This window comes from Passer montanus, unplaced genomic scaffold (assembly GCF_014805655.1).
Source record: "Passer montanus isolate IOZ18808 unplaced genomic scaffold, ASM1480565v1 scaffold31, whole genome shotgun sequence".
Lineage (NCBI taxonomy): Eukaryota > Metazoa > Chordata > Aves > Passeriformes > Passeridae > Passer > Passer montanus.
Window position 1 is genome coordinate 11642941 of NW_024367819.1, and position 24401 is coordinate 11667341.

Consider the following 24401-nt stretch of genomic DNA (forward strand, 5'->3'; position numbering starts at 1 on the left):
GCATCTTCAGGGTGGAAAGCATCAGGAGAAATAGAACAAATGTGAAGGCCATATTTGTACAAACTGGGGAAAAATGAAATGAGAAAAAATTAACTTGCAGAAACAAAGAAAATAAAAATCAAAGAAAAAAATAAACAAAAGGAGAAGGATGTGGCTTGCCAGATTGATCCTATCTTGGCAACTGTTGGCAAGAAGGTATGCTTAAAACTTGGAGTACTACAGCACTGATAAAAGGATGAAAAAGCCTAAATCCAGTTGGGAAACAAGAAAGAGGATACACACCCCTTCTTCTTAAAAAGGTCATGATTTTACACTATCTGTTGCTTCAGAACCACTCTCATCACATTTTACTTCTATTAATTACCTGTGTCATAATAAGGAGTCACATTTTACATTTTCAGCAAAATTCATGACTGTTAATAACATGTAAGGAAGTTGTTTAGAAATTGAGAAGAGCAGAGAGCAAATGCCTACTCTCTCCAAAAAGCAACAGCAGGGCTGCTGGAAGAATTAGACATATGAACTACTACATTTGCTGCTTTGCGCAAGCAGAGAGATTCAGAGTTGCGGTTTTCTGAACTTAACCTACAGATATTTCCATTAGTTAATAATCAGAAATCTGTCATTCTGCAACTCAGCCCTCAGTTTAAAACAACTCACTAACATTTTTAATTACTTTTTAAGACTGCCAGTAACATTTGACCCAGACTTATCCAAAGGCTGTCTAAAGGGCCACGCTTTCCAGCTGAAAAGGGTCTGCAGAGAAATTTAGTACTGCCAGATACCCAGTGTATCTGTTCTTTTTTTTCAGTAATCTGTTGAAAGCTAATCTTCATTGAAAGCCAATCTTCAGTATCACAAGTAAGGCATTGTCTGCAACAGGAAAAAAAAAAAAAAAAAAAAAAAAGAGACCACTGTCTCTACTCCTGTTGCATATACTATAAATATTCTACAGTATTCCATTTTGGAGCAAGAAAGAAAAGGGGAGGCACATTTTTTACAGTCACTATAGAAAGATTATACATCATGTTGCAGAAAATAATAAATTGATGGAATAAAACCAGATGCCTTAGGCATATTCAACTTCCTGACAGAAAAATGCTTACTATTACATCAGTCATTCTACAGCTTGATCCAGAAATCCCAAAACAGTGGCTGTTTTCCTCACATCAGTTTTTCCTCACATCAATTGAATTAAGCTGCAATTTGCAGTGATTTCACAAAAACCCCTTCCTATAATATAATATATCTATCTGAAAAAAAATACTTTAATAGGATAAATGTCATAAATATACAACTTCATATAGGTTGTTTTAGAAATTTTTTTTTCACCACATCAATTTACTCATCTCTGCTTAATTCTGAACTCCTTTTCTGTTCTGTTCTAGATGAGCAGAACATCCTGACATTGCCAGTGGTTGACCTGAAGTCAGTCGGTATAATACTCCATGATTTCTCACGATCTCTCTATCTAATGCCAATTACAATGACCAAAAGCTAAGTGAATACTGATGTTTGAATAAGAGCTTCAAAGAAGGGGGGAAAAGTATGCATATTAACACTTTCTGCACTCAGGAATATCCTAAAACAAACTAGTCTTTTCTATTCTATTGTTGTATCTTGCATTTAAGAAACCTTAGACATTGCACTAGCAGAGGGGCTGAAATACTGACTAATGGAAGGGGTCTGACATCTGTCCAGCATGAGACAATGTTCTTGAAAACTCAAGAACCTTGTTGGCATGTTGCAGTATTCATTAAATATAAAAGGCAGTAATTGCTTTTTCATAGTAACAGCTGTTGGATTGTGAATTCACCAAGAAAACACACAGCAAATGAAGCACATGCAAGAACCTAAGGAAACCATATGCTAAAAGGAGGATTCCCAGATCATAATGAGGTAATGAATGAGCTATTGCTGAGAGCCAAATAGGAATCCCACCGAAGTATGTTTTTAATATACGTTACATCATTATAAATTTACAACAGAATAGACACTGATATTCTGCTATGGGCAAAGTAACCTTGCTCCTATTAGTCTGATTTAATCCTTGGAAATGAGCTCCACATTCCATCCCATTATCAGTTTGGTCTCAAGACTAAATAGAGAAAACTGACACTTTAGAAATGCTCCCAAAATTTGTGTTTCTGTATAAAGTTTATGGTCCCCAGCTGTCACAATCTCAAAGACAATCTGCACTTTGGTATTTCATGATGAAAATTTGGTATTAAGGACACTCAATATCATACATTACTACACACACAGAACACGTACTTTTTTTTTTCGAAGTGAAAACAATTCATATCTAAAAAACGTTAAAGAAATGGTATTTATGTTGCGCATAAAAAGATTCAACACCAAAAAATAAAACCCCTAGATTTTCATAGCAGTGTCACCAAGAAACACAGGACAAAAATTACCTCTCTGTTTCCTTGTAGTGTATGGTCTCTAGTGCTAACTATGCATCTGCTTTCACGTGCCATCAAATCAAAACTGTCAAGTGACACCACCGGTAAAATCTCTGCTTTTAATGATCCTTTCCAGTCAAAGGATCAAATCAAAATTCCACATACTTCGAGGATCTAAGATGTACAAGGCACATGCGTTGTTACAAGCAGCAGCCTGCTTTTGAACCCCTCCCTTCATGCCTTCACCACTTTATTTCAACACAAACCTGCAAGTCAGCATCTGACCCACCTATCTGCCACAGAAACTGGCACAAAATGCAGTAGGAATCTGAAAGCTGAAAATCACAACTGAACTGTGAGTGAAAATGTATAAAGACAGATTCCCATCACTTGTTACCTTGGGTCTATCACTACGTGTTTCTTCAAATATAAAATCCATACATGTGTGCTACCTTTATTTTCTAAAACAACCCATATGAAGTTGTATATTTATGACACTCACTCTGTAATAGCATTTTCATTTTCAGATAGATATAGCACACCATGTGATCTGCCTAGGGAGTGTTTTGTGTAAAATCACTCCAAACAACAGTTTAATTCAAACTGCTAAGTGTCTCGCCTCCTTCATTTATCCTTCTAGGGCAATGAAGGAGAAGCAATTTCCGTAGAGGGAACAGAGCACTGTTTTGCTTTTCTTGATCTTGGATTTATATTTGCAGCTGATCATCAGTGAGTCCTGGTAGCTACATTACAACAGCTCCTCTGTATGCAGTCAGCAAGGATATGAAAGGAAAACACCCCCACTGCTACCTTCCCCCACCCCCAGAAAAAGAAAAAAAGGAAAAAAGGGTAAAGGAATTTCCTCTCAGAGCCAAACCTCAGCTTACACAACATGAATCAATGCATCTCTTTCGGTCAGATTTCATGGGATCCCAATGCCACAGAAATGTACAGGATTTGCCTTGCTTATGCCCTGTTTCTCTTAAACCTGCTCACGCCCTCCCTCTCAAGTGGGTTTATAAGTGGGAACACCTGTGTTATCTTTGAAACACTTTGGCCAAGAATAATCCAGCAGGCAGAATCAGACTCTTTTTACACCTGCCTGCTCAGCACAGACACTCGTGTAACCTGGCTGAGTGGTCAGGAGCCAGCAGCAATGGCCTGACAGACACAGCTTGGCACGAACGGGACAGAGGCTTGAGAGTAGGTGTAGGCAGCAGGAGAAACACAGTGGAAAAGGCAGACTTGACAGCGTATGAAATGCATTGATGGGAGCAGGCGAGGAGGAGAAAGGCTCCATGGTCCTTGACCTGAGCTAAAACGTGCAGTGGAACGCCGTTAAGGAGGGCCTATCTGCAGGGCTTCCCTTACAGATCGAAGGCCTACAACACCTTTTAAAAAACATTGCTTCATATCCCTCCTCCTCACCAAGGCTCTTTGTCCTATGCCATGAGAACCCAAACAGAACTGAAATGCAGAGATAGCATAAACCTTCCAGTTTTTTACTTCAGTCTTCAATACCTGCGTTCACGTGAGTTAAACAAACAAAAGGGTTTTGTCACAATGCTTAAACCATATTTCCCAACAGCTGGATCTGTTAGAAAAATCCACTGTCAATGTCAAAAAACATCAACTTTGCTCATTTGTTACCAATGCCTGCACAACGCTATAGTGGGAGGAATATATAAACCAAAAGATATGCAGTGAGAAACTGTTTCTCCTTTTTTTGTAGCAGGGCTGGACTGGACTGAATTTTGCTTGGTATTGTATTTTAATTTAGCATTGCAGTCACAGAACTGTGTGACAGCATCACCCATGCCCTATCCACAACACAGACATAGGAAGGTATTCTCTGTTCAGCACCTGACTTCACACAGTCGGGACACCTGCAGTTACACCTTCATTTGCAGAATTTACCTGTCACAGGGACGTGAACTGACTGTACTTCTGAATCTAGTAATTCTGATCTGCAAGGAAGTTTTATAAAGATATATTAGGCCATGCACTAATGGAAGATAATTCTCACTGCAAATCCAACAGAAATGGTTTGCTGAAAAAAAATAAAAAAAGAAAATTGATATAAAATTTGGATGTACAAATAAAGTTTTTCAAGGGGCTCCTCTAACTTGTACCTGAGGTATTTTAGGTTCTGCAGCAGCAAAGGAACTAGAATAAGGATATAGGAGGCATCAAACCACACATTTGCAATGACTTCTGGGCTGCCTCTCGCTGGGAAGATGCTGCACTGAAGCAGCCTCCAGGTCTTTGCACAGAAATCCAAAGAGATACTTTACTTCAATCAGCCACTTCAGAGGTGTGTCTGTTTTAACCACAGTTTCAAAGGACATAAAATTTGACAGAATATGCATGCACATAAGTAAACAATTTAATCCTAAATTATGTTTAAGGTCATGCCTACGTGATCTTGAAAAGGTTTGTTCTGCAGACTCCTTAACTGACCTCACTGGCTCTTGTACACAACGCCAGCTCAGGGTTGGAGACCAAAGCCTCAGACAGGTTATCCTTTCCAGACTAGTTCCCACAATCCCCACAGATACTACGTTACCATAAATTATAAATATTTTCTCTGTGTTAATTGGCCTTTTAAAAAATTACTATATAATTTAAGTTAAAATATTGTATTAAAGGTTCACATCTCACAAAAAACAGAGGCTACTTGTCTCAAAAATCACTAGTTTAGACTGAAATACTTCTGATTTACAATTACATAAATTAGCAAAGAGTGAAGTTTATGGTTGCTTTCTTCCCTATACATCCTATGGACAGGACTCTGCCACAAAATTACTGGAGGTATCTGAAGCTTTGCAGATCATTCATGTTGTCATTACCACACATCACCAGGCTATCAGGAAGCACTAGAAAATGAGGCACTTTGGTACAAACAAGTTGAGGAGAACTAGACCAAATAGGTCCTGAAAATCTAAGTCCTGTTTATAAAGAGAACATAATTGTTAGACAAGGTAGTGACTTTGCTAGTGACAAAGGCTCACAGTAAACCACTGTATGGGGGAGACACTAATTTCTTTTAAGAATGTGTTATCTCATGTAACAGATTTTTAAAAAATGTAAACAGCAAACCTGTAGCTGCTCTCTGCCTGCGATCACAAAGAACTGCCTAACTCTCCTTTCCTTTTCCATCCCAGCTGCTACACAACAGCAATCTCTACCAATACATCAGCTATGCAGCAGAACATTTTTAAATCCCTACTAGAATGAGATGTACTGTCTGGAGGATTTACACCAAACTACTCTGTTTTTCCATTAATGCTAAATTGCAGTTGTGTACAACGATGGAAAAGCAATTCCTTGCCAAAAGGCAGCTAAAGAATCACACTCCTTAATTTCCCTGAAAAAAAAAGCTACCAGAGGGTAACCTCTGTTTTTCCTTTTCCCAAAATAAACCCACCCCCATGCTTGTACTTGGAACTGGGTAACATTATATGGTGTTCACACATATGCTCTATTCTACCAAGGCATTAATATGTCAATTAAAACTTGATAATGTAATGTCTGTATACATATACATATACATATGTAAATACAAACAATATATCTGTCTTTTTTCTGACAAGTTATATGAATTCAATATTTTTTCCATATTTAGCCTAATATAGATAGTCACTACACAATCCAAAACCAGCTATGCTTTTTTGGAGGTTGGGGGGAGGGCCCTTCGGTACTAACACAAAACTGCACTGACTGTAACTTGTTCCCTGTCTTTCACACAGATGCTAAACCCTTCAGAAAAAAAAAAAAAAAAGGAGGAAGGATCTAGTCTAGTTGTTGGGCTGTTAAGCAGAAAAGGATTCTCAAATGAAAACAGTTGTTTGAATGTTTCTTCTTCATCCTTTCCCGAGAAAGGGAAACAGAAAGTCAGAGCTGTAGATCTGTCCTGTGCATCCCTCACCGAAATAGCCAAGAAGTTTGTGTCTCGAGAAGGTCTTCTATTAGAATCATCTTCTGACCCTTCCTAACACCTAACTGAAAACCTTGCTGCCAGCCCCAAAGCCTTAACTTTTGACTGACCTTCAGTCAGACCTGGTACTGGAGTGGAATTACCAGAGGAGGATAACTGAGTAGGATACAGCACCTTCATATGTTAAATCACTGCTGCGTGGGTGTCCAGACATGAGTCTGGAAGGGGTCCATCTGGGGATTTTTTTGTTTAGTTTTTATTGGGGGATTAGAGCATAGTCATTGCCTCAAAACACCACAAACTTACTTTGTGCCTATGATGAGACAGTCACTAGTAAGCAGAATCACACTTGTCAGTTGGAAGGCTTCTTTTCCTTCCATAATAAGGTTTTTTCCCCTGATCAACAACAACAACAAAAAAATCACAAAACCTTTTGACACATGACGTTAGGACCATGGTATGCATATATCATGTTTCTACCGATCTGTATCACTTTTGTATCTGTTTATACTACAAAATTGAATCATCCTCACCAAATTGATAAGCTTATAAAAAACTAACTTAAACATTCTCTTCAGTATGGAGAAATGGCGACTTGCAAAGCACATATTTACATAATAATTAGCTTAAGATAAAAAGAAATTAATTTATTTTCAATATGAAGTAAATCCAGACTCCTCAGCACTTTTCTTACAGCTCTCTTACTTTTTTTCCTCATAATCTTTTATTTGTATTTTCCTGCTTAGGTACCACTTAAATCACATCATCTGATAGTCCTTAGTCACATTCTAGAGTCCCATCCAGTTGTAATCTCAACTACTTCTAACAATAGTCAATGGTTGATACTTGTTTATATTAAAGGTGAAAATGAACATAACCCTGGGTTTATTAATGATGCCCTTATAATGTTATTTGCTTTTCCACAGATCTTTTGCGGTTTTCACTTTGTAACTAAATACTGCCAGCAATCTCCTTGCCCTTCCAATCATTTTTGAATTGCATGTCCTAGTAGAAAATGGTGCACAATAATGACAATTTATAGATACAGTCTGTACTTTCAATAAAAACAAGTTGCCAGTCGCTTCAAAAATAAAAATCCTCATGGCTCCATGACTTTCCTTTGAGTCATGGGTAAAGAGCAACTAGATGCTAGAAACTCTGAATAGCCCACACACCCACGCTACATGCGCCCAAAGAAGATCATTTCCCAGCAGACACTTGTGGACTCATTACTAACGATCCAGCTGCTAATTTAGCATCTGCTCTTGCTCTCGGGTTACCAGCAGGTCCCTCCCTACCCTACAACCCCACTCTGAATGGGTCGTACTCACGCACAGCTTTGCTTCTTTAAAATACATGGGTATATTTAGCAACAGTAAGCGACTTTACACGATAAGGAAGAAGCATAGTTCAGATTAAGTAGGTAAATAAAACCCAATCAACTTAATCAAAAGCAGGTTTCGTAAAACAAAAGTCTCTTTGATTTGGTCAATTCAAAGAAAATTTGAAAGAGGGAGAAAAGCTATGAAATTTTATCTGTAAGAAATAATTTTTTTTTACCCTTCTCCTTCCCTAAAAGACAACTTGCTACAGTTTATTTTATCTAGAATTTTTTCACTAAGAAGCAAAAACTTTAGAGATGTGACAGGTATTTTTGTTGTATAAAGTGAAAAATCTCATATTTTCACAAGCGTACTTTCTTCAAAACAGGACTCAGTCAGTAAAACATAAATTTTCCAGCAAAGCTGAAAGCAAACTGCTGGCAGTAAAGTTCTGAACTTTCACTCAAGACTAAGTTGTTTTGTAGATAAAAAGGTCCCTGATGTTTGCATATGACATTTAATTTCATTATTAAAACTTCCTGACTTATATAACCATATCATAAAGTTACACAACATTCACTTGTTTTGATTATTAGGAAGTTTTGAAATGTGGTGAAGAAGGTAATATACTCAAGTGCTACAGCAATACCACTCTGTCTATTCAATCTGTATATACATATTATATCACATTTTGACAATGTTCATGCAAATTTCACTTGTAATAGAGAAAAATAATGGAATTAAGCATTAAGTGCTATTAAGAAGAGAAAACATTTTCACTGTAAAAATAAGTACATTATCACATACTCAGTTCTCTCATTTAAATGTTCATTGATATACTGTTCAATATGTTTCTTTATGTAAAAAGTAATAAAGATGGCACATTATGAATTACAGACTTATCTAAGCACACAGACATATTAAGACATAATAAATGAATTGATGGTAATATTTAGATCTGTTTGCAGAGGTCATATGGCTGGTTATCAGTTTTATGTAATTACAAAGGTATACAGCAGACAATGCACTGGTATTGTCTGAGCTTGAAAATAGCTGGAATTAGATTAAGTGAGAAAAAATACTAATTCTATTCCTGCCTATATCCTACCTATAAGCATAAACCAATAGGGTGTAGCTGTTTCTTATAACACACTGATTGTAAAATTTATATCTAAACATGTAAAACTTTATGATTATTACTATGCCTACACAACTTAACATGCTATTTCATGAATAACATTTTTTTTCTTCTGCAGGACAGTAATGCTCAGTGAAAGAATACAGCAGATAGAACTGAAAGGTGTCAAGGAAAAAAAATAAAAGCAAATAAGCAGCTTGAGGAAAGCAATTTATGTGGCTGTGGACTTTGAAAACTTTCTTTGAAAACTTTCCTGTATATACGCTCTGCTGTGCCCTGGGTCTACTCAGTTTGTGACTTTCTGGCCCACTGTCACCGTAAGGACAATTTTAGAAGACTAAAGTGCTGCTTCAAGCATGGGGAATCAGAGCTTTGCCGAGAGAAACAGGCTTGCAGACGAGACCTGAAAGGACCAAGGAGCACAAGACCAAGCAGAACGTGGCTGTCAGATGACAAGCCATGGCAAAGAAAACTCCTTCCAATGCTTGTATAATGCGGCCCCCAAGCAACAATAACTTTACTCCAGATACAAATTCAAGGACGCAGTTCTCCTCTTCTGTCATGCCACAAAATTAGAAACTTGTTAGAAAGAATTAATAAAAAAGGCCGGGAAGAACAGACTTCACTAACAAGGGACGGTTTCATTTTTTCCAAGTGTTTTTCCAAGTGAGGTCTATTTACCCTGAGCTCCCAGGAACATACACATACTTTCTGACTACTAAAAAAAAATAAACCTTGAAGATCGAACTCCACCGCTTGTAAAATCTGCAGGCAACAATGCCAAACCACAGAAACATGCTGACTGTGCTATACAAACCAATAGAGAATTTTGAGAAATTTTGAGTCTGCATCAGGTGTCAACACGCCTGCACCCTACTGTGCAGTAATAAAAATTATTTTCCTCACCTCTTATGTTCCACATGTATTTTGAGGAACACAGCAGTACCACTCCTCTCTCTATAAGGACAGTTTAATTGGTGAACCTGTGGTTTCCCTGTGTATGGAAAATTTTATAATCTATAAGCTTGCATGGTCTGTCAGATCATTATCCCCATAAATCCATCCATGACTGCAACAATTGTTTGAAGTAAATAGATTGCAGAACAATTCTGGAAAGACTGGCACAGCTGTACGATTCAGTGGACATGCTGGCTCCAGAAGCAAGGTCCCATAGGGTAGCATTTATTTTCAGTATTAATCAACATATGTTGCCCAAATCACAGTTTTCCATCTGCAACTCAGTGAGAAATATGAACACATTAATTCAGAGATATGCTGCCATTTTCAAAGATTCCTAAAATAATACACATTTCCTTTTAAATGCCAAGAGAGCCTACCAAACCATCAGGATAAAAGAAAAATCTGCTTCTTTCTACAAGCGTAAGCCATGTGCTTGCTCTGCCTTGTGCTACTGCTTGGTAAGAAAGCTTTCTGCCCAGACCTGCTGCATGTGTGCAAGACTAGAGCTGTGCAGGAGCATCTGCAGCCTAACCCTTCCTCCCATCACTCCCAAGCAGTTCTACAGGTACTATTCACAAATGTCATGCAAAGAAGCCTCCAAAACAGCTTCTGTTGTGGACCTCTCTACACTCACACAATTTAATTCTGAAAAATTGAGGTCTTTTCTGATAAGCATTATGGAATAAATCATAAGTACTTCAGCAGGCACAAAAATAAAATGAAGTCTCCAATTCACTTAGTTCCCCAAATTTTGTAAGAAAAACTATCTCATTGCTGGAAGATAAAGCAATACTATTTTTAGTCTCTTAACTGTATCCCTGTAGTACAGTCGAATGCCACTGAACTTCCTTTTTTTTTTTTTTTTTTTTTTTTTTCCCTGCACACAGCAATGGTATCCTTTAAAGGAGAAGAAAGGGAATATATTTCCACTCATCAACTGTCTGGATCATTTCCTTGAAGGGTTGATCTCTACTGCAGGCTGATGTGCATGTTTTCTCAAATGATGGCAGAACAGAGCTCTCTGCTCCCAGCAACTGTATGTAGCCTCCTATTCAAATCTGGCACCAAAGTTTTGCACACAGACACTGCTCACATGAAGACAGTTTAATATTCTATATACAGCACAGAGTTGTTTCTCCTGTAACAGTACAGGTGAGTGGTAATTTACATTAAAAAAAAGCAAAACTCAAAACTCTTTTCAGATATACCACTTTAATTAAAAGATAAACTCATGCCATTAAAAAAAGAAATAAAATAAAATTTTTAAAAAGAAGAAATCAATAGTGTTAGTTTCCTTCCAACTAAATTTAAGCTAAACTGTAAAGCATGAAGTAGTTTCAGACATTTTTTCCTCTCTATCACTTCAATACCAAACTGAATTTAAAAATCTGAAATTATTCTCAGGTAGCAAATTAGTATATAAATAATTGGCAACTCACCACAAGCAATATGTCTTTTCAAGTAACTCCTTATGAAAATGAAGGAGCACGGGGAATTTACGGTGCTTTTTTATGGCAAGAAATCCATGGTATCTGTATAAACAGGTTTGATACTTCAGGCAGTTTTATATGTGTAAAATATTTTCCAGTAGACCTGGATCTCATTTTTAATAGGAGAAAGTGTGGTATTTAACCACTTGAATGCAAAGAGATTTCATTCCAAAATAACTATGGCTAATTTGAGAATACTCAATAATAAACAACAAACAACTATATACTTGAGCAGAACTCCTAAATGAGACTGGTGCAACAGAAAGACAAGCTGTAGGCTTTATAAAAAAATATAAGCAATATCTGATCTTGCAAAAAGAATAAGTGAGAACAGAAACAAGTGACCTCTGTATCCTTAACCAGTATGAACAATCTCCAAGAGGACTTTAGCTGTAGAATACTGGTGAAAAGATGGCACTTTGAAGTTTACCATCATGTAAAGAAAATCAACAACGGAAGGAACACACAGAGGAATGTACAGACTGCACTCACCCATCTTTACCTAAACAACCCCTTTTATAATGAGATACCAAATTTTTGTTACTTTTATATGAAACATAAACCTGAACCCCTTTAAAGCACCAAGATCAGTGTGCATCCACAAGTATTTTCCTGATCTGCCCAACTGAAGACCACATTAGTCCCTCCCATACCTGTCTGATGCAGGAGCAGACCCAGAGATTTCAGCCAAGCTTCTTGGGATTTGCACACCTCAGCCTGTCAAATGAAGCAGAGGAAGACCAAACCCAAACTCTTCAGCTCAAAATCTGACTATTAAGGCAGTGGGAGCATAGCCATGCCCAGTCTCCTCCATGCTGGAAAGGTCAAATAAATTCATGCTGCTTCAGAGCAGTTGATCTAAGTCCCATTTCCAATTTTGCATTAAACAAATAGCCAGTGCTTTTGCTGCTCTTCATTCTCTGGCAAGTACAAGCAGACTCTCTGACTCTGTCCCAACAGAGTCCAGTAGACAGTGGGGACAGACTGACACTGAGTGTTCAGTCCTTATCAGTCATTTTGTACAATACTACACTAACAGCCTCAACAAAAACTTAAGGTGGGAAAAAAGAACAAATAAAAAGGTGTTTCTTAGAAAATTAAATTCCTGGTTTGTTTTATATGGTATGGAAGATAACAAATGTTACAAAAAATAGAAAGAAATACTACATCTGAGTCTGGAAAGGGAAGCCCTGTATTTTGATCCTAGTATCACATGCTAAAATCACACGACACATTATTATTTGTGAAATAGAGCTATTAAAAGCAAAGAAATCAAAAAACAGCTTGCACCCACTGATAGCAAATAGTTCCAAAATTCACAATTCGTCTTCTTCAGAAAGAATTCTACACCACAACTATTATCAATCTTCTCTAGAAGAGTAAATATTTGTTGCAGAATAACTAATTGCTCTTTCAGGAGGGTATTCTCTTCTTTCTTACAAATCTATGTAAAAGCTGGAAGGGAAATTCAAGTATTTGCTAGGAAGTTAGGAAGAAAGCAACTTTACTGTCGTCACTTTACTGTCAGCAGCTTTACTGACACCATGTCATGACATGGTTTAATCATCAACAAGGCTGTGCTTAGGTAGCGTTTTCTGAACTGTTTTACAAAGTTGGTACAATCCATGGGACTCAAGATGAAGGGAAAAAACAGCCAATTAAATTTATTATTTAAAACTGCAGTGTAAATTTTTATCCTTCTCCTACCTACACAGGTAATTTGGAAAATCCACAAATCTCTGAACTTAAGATAAAATTCTGTTAGGTAATGACTCATAAAAGGTGATTTATTTCAATTTTAAGTTTGATCTTGGACCCTCTGTTCATCACACATGGATATGTCTGTGTTTGCCTCACAACAGAAAAGCTAAGTTTAAGAAGAAGAAGCAATTCCGCACTAACACATTATATTTCAGAACAATAGACTTGATCAGAAGACAGCAATCCTTGACTTGCTAGTGTAAGAGCGGGAACAAAAATAGCTTCTGGTTTATAAACAACATGATGGAGCTGGAAAACAATTTTGTGCTGCACTCTGGTTGCTCCCTATCATCCCCATGTCAGTCTGGGCTCGGGCAAGTCTACTCCCACACGCAGCCCAGTATTGGACAATTTGCAGCATCCCTGGATAAATGAAGTGTTGGGGATTCACTAAGTAGACAATGGTCAGAATTTGTCCCCCTCAGAACAAGTCACTACCCAGGGAATGAAGCTGCACAACAGACTTAAGCCATGAAATAAGACAGCAAAAAGACCGCATATCTCAGAAAGCACAAGGTAATGCACATCTGGCCATGTAACATTATTTCAGCATGTGATGCTCCTCTGTGTTGCTGTGACATGACTGAGTGACTCTCCAGTTCAGCAGAGGAAAAGAAACAGGTAATTAAAAGCAACTAAAATAAATAACTGTGTTAATTGCAACACCATCAGTTTAGCAATGTGATCTGACCTAACTGTATTTCATGAATTGAGAGAGTCAGTCTTAGGAGCACCTGAAGGTGTCACAGTAGCAAGATTTTAATCACAGCAGAAGCCAAAGGCTGGCCTCCTTCCCAAGAAGAAAGCCCTGTCCTAGCAGTAAGTGTTCCTCAGAACGACCACAAGCAACACGACCAGCCCCCTTAGAGCGGAGAAGGCTGTGTTGACACTGAAACATGAGCTGTACCCCCAGGGAAACCAGCAGTAATTTATTTATTATCCATAAAAGTGTAGGCTTGGTTCCAAAAGTACCATGAGAAGTTATTCAAAAGAAAAAAAAAAAAAAAAGGCAAAACAAAACCAAACTCAATACCACAAAAAGAAACAGAAGGAATCTGGATTTGCACCAAGATATTGCCTCCTCAGCACCCTGAACCACTGCTGAGATGTTCAGAAATAAAGCACTGTCACAGGAGCAGATATTGAAAAAAAGCACAGAAAACGGTTTTTCTTCCCATTTCCATTTGTCTGAAATTGTTTATTGATTTTGGAGACTCCCCTCCTGGCAAACTCACACAAAAACAGGGAGGGGAAATACGCGTTCTGTGCACAGTAAGAGCAGACGTACCATGCTTGATGTATTTATCTAGGAGGTATTTTTGCTGCCTATGCAAGATACTGACCTCAAACATAAAAAGTGCAGAAAAGAAAATCATCTAAGCACAGAAGCAAGAAAAAAAAAGAAATAATGTGTTTTTTTAAAAAGTAACTTGGAGTTTTTATTTATCTTTTGGAACCTACTAACACAGGGAAAAGGTTGTTATCATAAACAAAATAACTCTACACAACAAAAGATGAGTGTTTTAAAGGGTTTGAGTAGAATTTACTAGTTAATTTTCTCTTACATCAGAAGACTGCTGTCACAGCACCCAGCAAATCTCCAGGGTGAGCACTGAAGAATGCCCACTGGATTGGGATGTATTGGGCAAAAGGGAAGAAATGAGCTTTTAAAACAAGTAATCTGGATAATCTAAAACAGAACTTTCCTCTTGTGTCCCTGGAGATGTTGGCCTTGACTGACATGATTCTGTAACTGGTGGGTGATTCTGTAACTGAGGTGACTGTAACTACAGCATGGGGACCACCACAGAACCTCAGAGGAAAAACTTCTGCTCAAGCCACCACCTCACCATCTCCTGGCATCACATAACACAAATACAAAGGAGAAGCATTTCCCCCCTCCCCTGCAAAAAAACCCAAAGGACCGTGCTTCTTCAGAGAAAAGAGGACCAGCAGGAATGACTATCAGACTTTGCAGATGGCAACAACTGATCATCAATGGTGCGTTTGTACTCGGGCCCTTGAATTTTACTGTTCTTTAGTCTAACCAAGTCACTGAAATATTACCAAAAAGCAGTAATATAAACAGGTTTTATATCATCTTACTATGAATGCTAACAAGAATGTTTCTTGAAACAACATTTGAAAATTCAGAAAGCATCTCATCAACCATTAATGTTATGCTTTTTAAATCTGTTTGTGTGGGCTTCAAAAAAAACCCAAATGTCCTTAACCCCTGTTTACTGAAAACCAACAGTTTTAGCTCCACTTCACAATAACACTCCAGTAACAGTCAATGAGATCAGCATGCATTTATATAAATAGAGCCTAACACACAGGAAAGGAAAGTAGGCACAGCAAACAGAGAATCACACTGATTGTTACTCACTCCTGGTGAAAACATAAAGTAACACTTATCTGATTAAGTGCTTTTGGATTGGTACTTTCTATTGGAACCTTACAGTATGGCTATATTTAGAACACTGATAATATAAAATGTAATTTTCTTGCTCAAGCTCCATATCAGAGGGATGATTTTGCATGTTACCAGTTTATTTTTTTGAACAAACAAACTTTTTCACTTTTAGCACCACATCAGTGCAGCTGAGGAAGACCATATTTTCTCTAGCCTCTGAGTCACTAGTGAGAGCTTGCTACAGAAACACCAACTACAACACAATGGCTTCAGGAATACTGAGGCTCACATCTGTCTGGCTTCTCACTCAAAGGAAAAAGGAGGATTCCAGGTGCAGGTGGTCCTCACAATTTGGTGTAATAAAAGCTACTGCAAGTTTAACCCTCAGCCTTTTCTTTGTCAGACAGATCCTTGAGCATGGGTTTCCTGTGAGTTCCCTAGTTACCTGGTTGATAATTACTTAGGTGAGGAATTCTCCATCACACTTTATTGAGCTGTTCCACTTTGTGTACACCACAGCAACACTGAGAGAGGAAGAGGGAGAAAAGGTCACAGACCAGCCTTGAATACTTAAGCACAGGTCAACCATATTTAATAAAAACAAGACACTAGAGAACAGAGAACCAAACCCAAAATGCAGTCTGTCTACTGCACATCTGCAAGTACCTCAGGCCAGACCGCACCACATCATTTCCACCTTTCCTACCTGCTTTAATGATTCTCACCATGTCCAAAAAATAGTGTACCCAGGCTGCATAAATTTTTGACTATTAGAGAAAGCTTTGTAACTCACGTTTCATCACTGAAACTGTAAAGGAGACTGACAACTCTCTTCCATACAACACATGCCAAGGAACACACAAAACACAGCTTAACATACAAATATCATGTTGAATTTACAGGAATAAGAAATTAATTTTATAGTCCCATAGACACTCTGAATCTGGAAGCTACAGTAAGAACAAAAGAACAGAAAAAACATCCCCCATCCATTTTTCCCCCTTTCTCTGGTTATTACAACTCCTCTGCACAAATGCACAGCACCCGAGGCAGGCTTATTAGCTGAGGTATGAATAAAACTGAAAAGACATGGTTTCTGGTATGAGGGGACAGAAGTGGGTATGAGATGTTGTGCATCAGTGCCACACTGCTTTGTGACTTGCTCCTTAGCACAGGTCCAGCCCCTGCCTCATCACTGACACTCTCATGCTGAAACTATGACAACAATACACTATTCCCAGCATCAGTTATTTGATGATAAGCAGCCTGGCTCACTGGGCAACTCACAGCTCTGGAAACTCTCTCTATATTAAGAGGATTCATTTAATAAGGGTTGTAATTTCCATGACCTGGAAATGCTGCCATTTCTAAATGATCCTTAAATCATAATTTTAGCTGGAAACATGGATTGTAAGTCTTTTCCAATTCCCAGTTTCTCATGCATAAACTGGCTTAACCCACTATGGAAAAAACAATTTCTAAAGGCCCATCATTCTCTTAGAAGCAGCATTAAAGTGTGAAAACTGTCAATTTTCATGGAAATCACAATGCCAGAGCAACACAAAAAGCTGCAGTATACAGAACACAGTCGTTGCCAGAAAATCAAGTGTTTGCTGATGCTAACAGAGTAGCTAAAGCCCAGACACAGGGGAACACTTGTTAAGGCACTGAATTGTGATTCAGGAGAAGTGAGGTACTTCCCTAACTCTGCCACAGGCCTCCTGGCTGCTTTTGGAGCTGGTCATGTAAATGTGTTCACACTTCTGCCTATATAAATAATATGGAGCCTTCTATATGCATTTCTTTAAGCCAAATGAATATTGTTAGGAAGTCTTCGGAAATGCTTGTGAGATAATTCAAGTGTACATGAGGACAGATGATTAAGAATAAATACACGTATTCAATAGAACTCTCATTCCTTTGAAAGGAAAAAAAAAATGTTTCATTCTGGCCATAAGCATGCATTGGAATCTGAATTACATGGCAAAAAGAAATATACCACTTCTCCAGCAAGATTAACTACACACAAAACAGCCGTGTATTTATTCAACTGACTTCAATATAAATATTTAGGAAATTGTTTTTCTTTAAGGGTCAGCATCTTCTGAAAGTGTACCCATGAGAGCACTTGAAACTGTAATTAACATCCTCTTCTCCAGTGCAGCCTCCTGAAATTGACTGTTTCTGGTGTAGCCAGCCCATAAAGGGTAGTAAGTAAAATATGTCCCATCAAAATGTTCCTGCAGAGCAGTGAAATATTGCTATGAAGATTAGAAAATTGACCAAGACATAAATTTGCAGGAGCAAAATGTGAAGAAAAATTAATCTGAAATTAAAAGGGAAAGAACATGAACAACAACTAAGATGACAGTAAAAAAGAGAAGGTTCAATTTCCTCTAACAGTGGCAGGAGTGGCATAAAAGAGCAAGATGAAAAAATATAAAAGATTCCATAGAAACAAAATAATGAGAGACAACTGGGAGATGGGGAAAATCAAAACAAATCCTGAATATTCTAGACAGTACAGAAATGAAAGAAATTTTATAACACTTCCATTCTCTACTCTGGCAGATTCTGAAAGAATGGAAAAGGGGAAAAATAAGGAAAAAAAAGATATGAGAAATAGGAATTTGGACTTCAGAAAGAACAGCTGTCAGGACTGGAGTGCATTGCATTTATCTTGCCATTTGGCTTACTCTTACAATTAGTATCCTTATCTTCAGCAATCCTGAGATATTAGTCATGACTGAAAATACAAATCTGTTACAGTATATTAGCTGAACAGTTACATACGTATGGAGGTGCCAAACACAGAAAAATTGCCCTGTTTCATTCCATGTAATAGCAAACACAATTTTTCTGCCATTACTACCATAATTTTATTTAATGTGATGTATTTCCACTGACACTGAAAGAAATACTTTGGGCCCAGACTGAGAAAAAGACAGCGTTAATGTTGACTGTGGTGCCAGGAAAATACATCACAGGGAAGCTCCCTGTCTCAGGTGCACATATAAGCAGTGCATTGAAGTGAATTGACTGAATTCTGGAAGAGTGGTACAGATACAAATAATGAAACAATGCGAAGGCCAATGCCAAAAGCACAAGTGTAAGTTTTGCAACTGGTCAAGGTAGCAATCTTGAAAGTTGCTACCATGCAGGTATAGAAGAAGGGGGAATGGTTTAAGCGAAAAGAAAGGAGGTTTAGATGAAATATTAGGAAGGAATTTTTTACCACGTGATGAGACAGTGGAACAGGTTGCCCAGAGAAGCTGTGCATATCCCATCCAAGGCCAAACTGGATGGGATTTTGAGCAGCCTGCTCTAGTGGAAGGTGTTCCTGCCTACAGCAGGAGAGTTGGAATGATATGATCTTTATGGTTCTTTTCAACCCAAACCACTCTGCAATTTTATCACACTGCTACTCTACATTTCTGGTTGCAGTCATTGCCCTTTGCCGTCCACCACTTTGCACATTACACAGAAATCTCATATAAATACAAAACATGGAAAACATATAAAATTGCTCAGTTTTCCAATTAAAAACTAATTACATGTTGTTTCTTTTTACCCTAAACTGTGCAACACCTGGAGGTGAGCTAGAGTATGATAAAACTAGTGTTACACAGACTAAGGGATGTTCTGTGCAAAACAGTGCTCTCCAGGCTTTCCTAGACAAGACAATAAAACCCCAAACCACAATATTAATATTTTTTTAAAGCTGGTTGTGCACTTTCACAAAGTAGCCCACTTAACTATGTGTCATAGTTATAAAATAGTAAGAAAAGGTATCAACAAGCTGAGATGTCCAACTTGCTCTGTAGCTGGGGGTTTTCTTTCCCCAGTTCTGCATGTAAACATTACTGATGTTTCACATCCATATCTGACTTCCAGGGACACTTTAATCCAGCAGGGAAGTCACTATAAAGTGGGTGTGCTAAGATGTGCCTGTATTTGTTAGTTACCATAAGGCCCTGTGAGATAGGGAAGGAAGTTGAAGCACAGAAAATAAAGGTCCTACTTAAAGAAAGCACTCATACATCCAGTTGAATACAGAGGCTTTCCCCACATTTGCCAGACTCCAGAGGAAGCTTTTCTGTGCTCAGACACAGGCATGAAGATGGCTCCATAAACTACTGGCTTCTGTGGGAGATGGAGATGCCTTCAGTGGCCAGGAAAGATGCTCTGCTCTTTGCAGGGTTCCTAACAGAGCAGAACAGAATGGATCCTTGAGCATGCAGTGCCATTTATGACATGTATTCATCAACAGCATGCAGTGACATTTATGATCAGTGTATGTCTGTTACGGCAAATTATGGTCAAAAAAGAAACCAGCTGAAACACCCAGAGAAGATTCTCTCTGTTCTCCCTAATGAAACAAGGGCAGATACTATCAGAAAGATACTAAAGAAGTGTATTTGTCTTTTAGTATCCATCGCGTAATCACAGAGAAAATTGTCATTTCTACTTTTGCTACTGATTGTCTTCAATTCATTTTTGTAAACCAAAATAAATATTCATTATATAAAGCATTATTTACTTGGTAAAGCTTCTAAAAAACGGATGCCTAGCAATCAGTAATAATAAAATTATTGGTTCTGAAATCTGCAATTTTTTTTGAAACTGAAAAATGGGAAAAATCCCGTTTTTCCTTTGCCATTTAAAACAAACAACAAAAACAACCCAAAACCAAAAAACCTAACAGTATCCTGCATTTCAATGTGCAATTCTCAAGGAACTGTGCTGTGGAACACACATAATCAATTTATCAGTGTAAGCACACAGCAGAGCTGCTCTAACCTGCACAAAATGATACATTAAATTTGTTCACTGTTTAACAAGGGCGGGTCACAATGTTGTTGTTAATGATTTACATAGAGACAAAACAGCTCTGCCTAAATTTTGTTAAAAATTTTGAAGCTATGGTCATTTTAACCTGCCTTTCATAACTGCAAGCTAAGTCAATCAATAAGCTGGAAACGTGTATAGCACATCTTCTGCCATGAAAGGAAGGTACTTCTGTCACAACGGCCTTAACAGCCAGAGGTCCTCAGCCACACTCCACAGATGCAGTTCATGTTTTGATTCATATGGAAACCAAAAAGGACAAAGCTGTGCTCTGGCTGCACTTTCCTGACCCTAACAGGTTTCATCACTCAGCGAGTAAAATCTCATTAGGATCAAACATCCACCAGGGTCCACTATGGATGATAGCAACTGAGGGAATTATGAACCATTCAGTGAAGTCCCCTGCTAACAGCACAGACACATCCAGGCTGGGAAGGTCTGACTTGCAAGAAAGGCAACACAAAGTAATTCAAGGCTGAAATGAGCTCTGATAAAAAAGGCGGTCACCTCTTGGTGCACATGACAGTGTTGCCATCAGCTTCCACATGAGCAGATTAGCACCCACACACTTTGTTATACAATATCACAAGTGCATCTGCACCCTACCATTGGATTCATCTTCTTGAGCCATGTCAGGAGCTATATGACTGAAGTTAATGCAGTTACTGTAACTTCTGTTCATGCATGTGATTTCTGAATCTGGCTGAGGACAAGTTTACACAAATTAAACTGGTTACAAAAGGATTCAGGAGTTTTATTCAGAAATGTCCCCGGGCACCAGTGGTCCTGTCTGAGATGCATCAATGACATGCGTTCCCATTGCAAATTAAATTTTTTTAATGAATCTTTGGATACCTAGCAATCAAGACAAATTTTTAGTCAGCACTGCATCTGAATTACTCTTCAAAGCCACATGTAAATTGGCACCACAGATCTCTTCTTCATCAGGATTTTAGAAAGCAGCTATACTGTTACATCAACTAAGTACAGAGAGGGGAGGCACCTTACATCTACCACTCTTCCTGGAAGATTAGCCTAAAAGGTCATGATCAAACAGGCTCGATTTCACCTGGAATTAAGTATTTTATTTACAAAAAGAGCAGCAAGCTATGTCATACTCTACAAGTCAAAGAAAAATGGCACACACTGTTTCATTAGTACAGCACTAGTAATGGCATCTTTTCTTCATTCACTGCTCCCTATACTACTTTCTGTGTACACTGCAAGGTTCCCTATTAAACACAAACTAAGGAAACAAAACTGAACAAAACTACTGTAGCCCACTAGCACATACTTTAGAGCTATTTTCTACTTTGTTGAAAAGAAATTTATGATATAAACATTAGAACTAAAAATAAATAAGCTGCTGAAGCAATCACAGTCTCTTTCAGCCTGTACAGTGTGAAGTAGAGCAGTAAATTGCAGCGAGCAGACAGCACAGCTCTTAAAACTTGCCCAGCTTTTGCTCTGACAAAAGAGGATCACTTAGGACCTCATCGTGCTGCTGCTCTCGTCGTTTAATTAAGGACTAATAAATTCCACTGCTGGCATATCTTCTACTTGTCTGTTCTCTTGAAAAACCCCAAACCCTCCCGCTGTCTGCACTCGGGCTGACCGCTACTTAGCAATAGTGCTGCGAGAGCGGTGCCTGTCACCAAAGGCAGTAGGCACTGGGAATAGTCACCGCGGTCTCCCACCAACCTCGGACAATTTTGGGCACTTCTAATTCGCGGTTGGCAGTGCTCTTCCTTCCCCTGCCGCGGCCGTGCGGTGGGGCTGAGACCCTCGTCGGGGACGGCTGAATAAACCTTTCAAAGGCTTTTGGCAGCTGCGTCCTAGCGCTGGGGCAGACGGGCGTACGGGCCAGAACTTCCCCGGACCCTCTGCGGACGGGTCTGCCCCGAGCCCCGCTGCGGCCCCAGCGCCCTCCCCGCCAGTGTCCCTTCCAGTCCTGGCGGCCTGGGTCTGGAGCTACAAGCAGCGGCTGCCCTTCGTCCCGCAGGGCCGCTCCGAACCAGCCCCTGAAGGGAACAAGCCCTGAACCGAACCGGCTCTCCGGTCTCGCAGCCGGAGGCGCAGCGCCGGCAGCCGGCCCGGGGCGCCCCTCCGGCGGGGCAAAGGCGAAACAGGCACTTTCTCCTGCTCCTGACCTTTTCGCGCCCGAGCTCACCGCCCCGCTGCCCCTCCGTCCCAGGGCTGCGCTCCGAGCGGGCCGGCCGCCGGCACCTGCGCGCCGCTCCGAGCTCGGCGCCCAGCGGGAAGCGAGACAGGCGGGACGGAGGGAAGGCACCGCGGCCCGCCGGCCAGCACGGCCGCTGTCGCCGTCCGGAGCCACTCCCGCCCGTGGAGAGGAGAGGCGCCGGTCCGCCCGGGTCCCGGCGGGAGCTTACCCGGTGGGGGGTTTGCTGGCCCCGGGGCGCACGAGGGTCTCCATGGCCGGGCCCCCTCGCCACTTCTCAGAGGACGGGCCGGTGCAAGACGCGATCCCGGCAGAGGCGAAGGTCGGAGGCGGGGGTACCGAGAGGGAGGGAAGAGAGGAGAGTACAGGAGTGAGAGCCGCCTTCGCCCCCTCCCTCGCCCCCACCTCCCCCGCCGGCCGCTGCCCGGGCAGCGCGGGAGTGCGGGGGCGCTGCGAGCCGGTTTCCATGAGACTGCCCGGCACAAACGCAAACACGGCGGTCGCCCCCGCGGGCACTGCCAGGGCGGCCGCCCACGCCGCCCACGCCACGGCGTGGGAGAGGGACGGATGGGGTAACAGGAGGGGGAGAGGAGCGACAAACCGACACAAATTCCCGCCAGCGCCAGCTCCCAGGACCCTCCTCTCTCTGTTTTGCCACTTGGCAAACCCAGTGCTTGTCAGGCGAGCGTGCCCGAGACTGAGCCCCGCCGGGAGCGGAGGCTTTTCCTCAGCCTCACACCCTGCCCAGCCCTGGCTCTGCCACCTAAGGCCTGTTTCTCGTCACCTCTGTTCATACAGGGACATATTTTTCTTCTCTCGGAGGCGGTACAAACAACTTTTAAAATTAGCAGCGGCTGTGGTCAGGGAGAGGGGCAGGACGGCCGTGGCACGGCAAGGCAGGCTTCTCCTCGGTTTTCGTCCTGCGGAACGAGCCCAGCACGGAAAACGCAGCCCCGCTCCCCGGGCGGTGCGGGGCGCGCAGCGGCACGGTATTCGCGGGAACGTGGGCATCGCGCTAAAATCTGTGTGTGTTGTTTCAGGAATTTTCCCCCTCACGCCTTTTCCCCAGAATATCGACTGCTACACCTGTAGCAAAAGCAAAACCAGGTTGGAGGCGGGGAAGTCTGGCTGGCACTACTGTTGTGTGTGTCCTCAGCCCGGCACGCCCGACTTTGGGCAGTCTGGCTTCTCCGGGTATTTCAAGAGTTTCTCTACTCCTTTCCATTTGTGCCCTGTTGCTTTCCCGGCCACGGTGGGAGATTGGTAGAGACAGGTTAGGCCAGCAGCCAACACCAGGACCAGGAGACAGGAGCAAGCAGGCTGAGTGTAGTTTACTCTAAGGAGGAACTGGGCTGCTGCCTTACCTGCTGTTTTACCTGGCTGATGATAGTCGCACAGGTTCTGGTTAATGGCACCCCTTTCCCCACACCCTTCTATCCCTTCCAGTTTTGAACTCATATTTCTGCCCATCAGAACGTGTCTTGCCCAGCTCAGTAACCACACAGTGCAGATGCAAGCAGCTTTTGTGGCTCCAAAAGTGAGCTACTTCCTCAGTAAGCAAGACTTGGCAAATAGGGGTCAGAAGCTGCATGTGGCTGATGGCATTGCCATATGCAAGAAAGGCAGATTGAAAATGCTTTGAAACATTCAGACATTGGAGTAATTTGCAAGTAACATAGGAGTGAAAGACGTGTTCATCTTTTCTGTACTACATGACTGGAAGATCACTATAAATGCCCACCTCTGTCTGCCATGGCTTTTGCATTATGATCAAAATATCAGTTTCTATGTATTTGCCAATGTATAACATAACACTTCTTGTGCTATAGTCATCCTTAACTTTATCTTCTCTCACTTTGACAACCGGACGTCTCCCCTTAATTCCCATTTCCTCAGCAGATATTTAAGAATGCTGGTTTCCATTCCTTTCTCTCCAAGCCCA

The 24401-nt window shown here is 40.5% G+C and overlaps 1 protein-coding gene across 9 annotated transcripts in view; it reads right to left on the reverse strand.

Annotated features, from left to right (window-relative positions):
- Window positions 1-23191, reverse strand: part of COBL (cordon-bleu WH2 repeat protein) — a 157423-nt gene extending 134232 nt beyond the window's left edge. For all 9 annotated transcript variants that reach the window (XM_039714767.1, XM_039714765.1, XM_039714766.1 and 6 more), the window contains exon 1: window positions 22671-23191. In XM_039714767.1, coding sequence (XP_039570701.1) covers window positions 22671-22927 — 257 coding nt within the window. In that variant the 5' untranslated portion in view covers window positions 22928-23191. The remainder of the gene's footprint in view (window positions 1-22670) is intronic.
- Between the last annotated feature and the right edge of the window lie 1210 nt (window positions 23192-24401).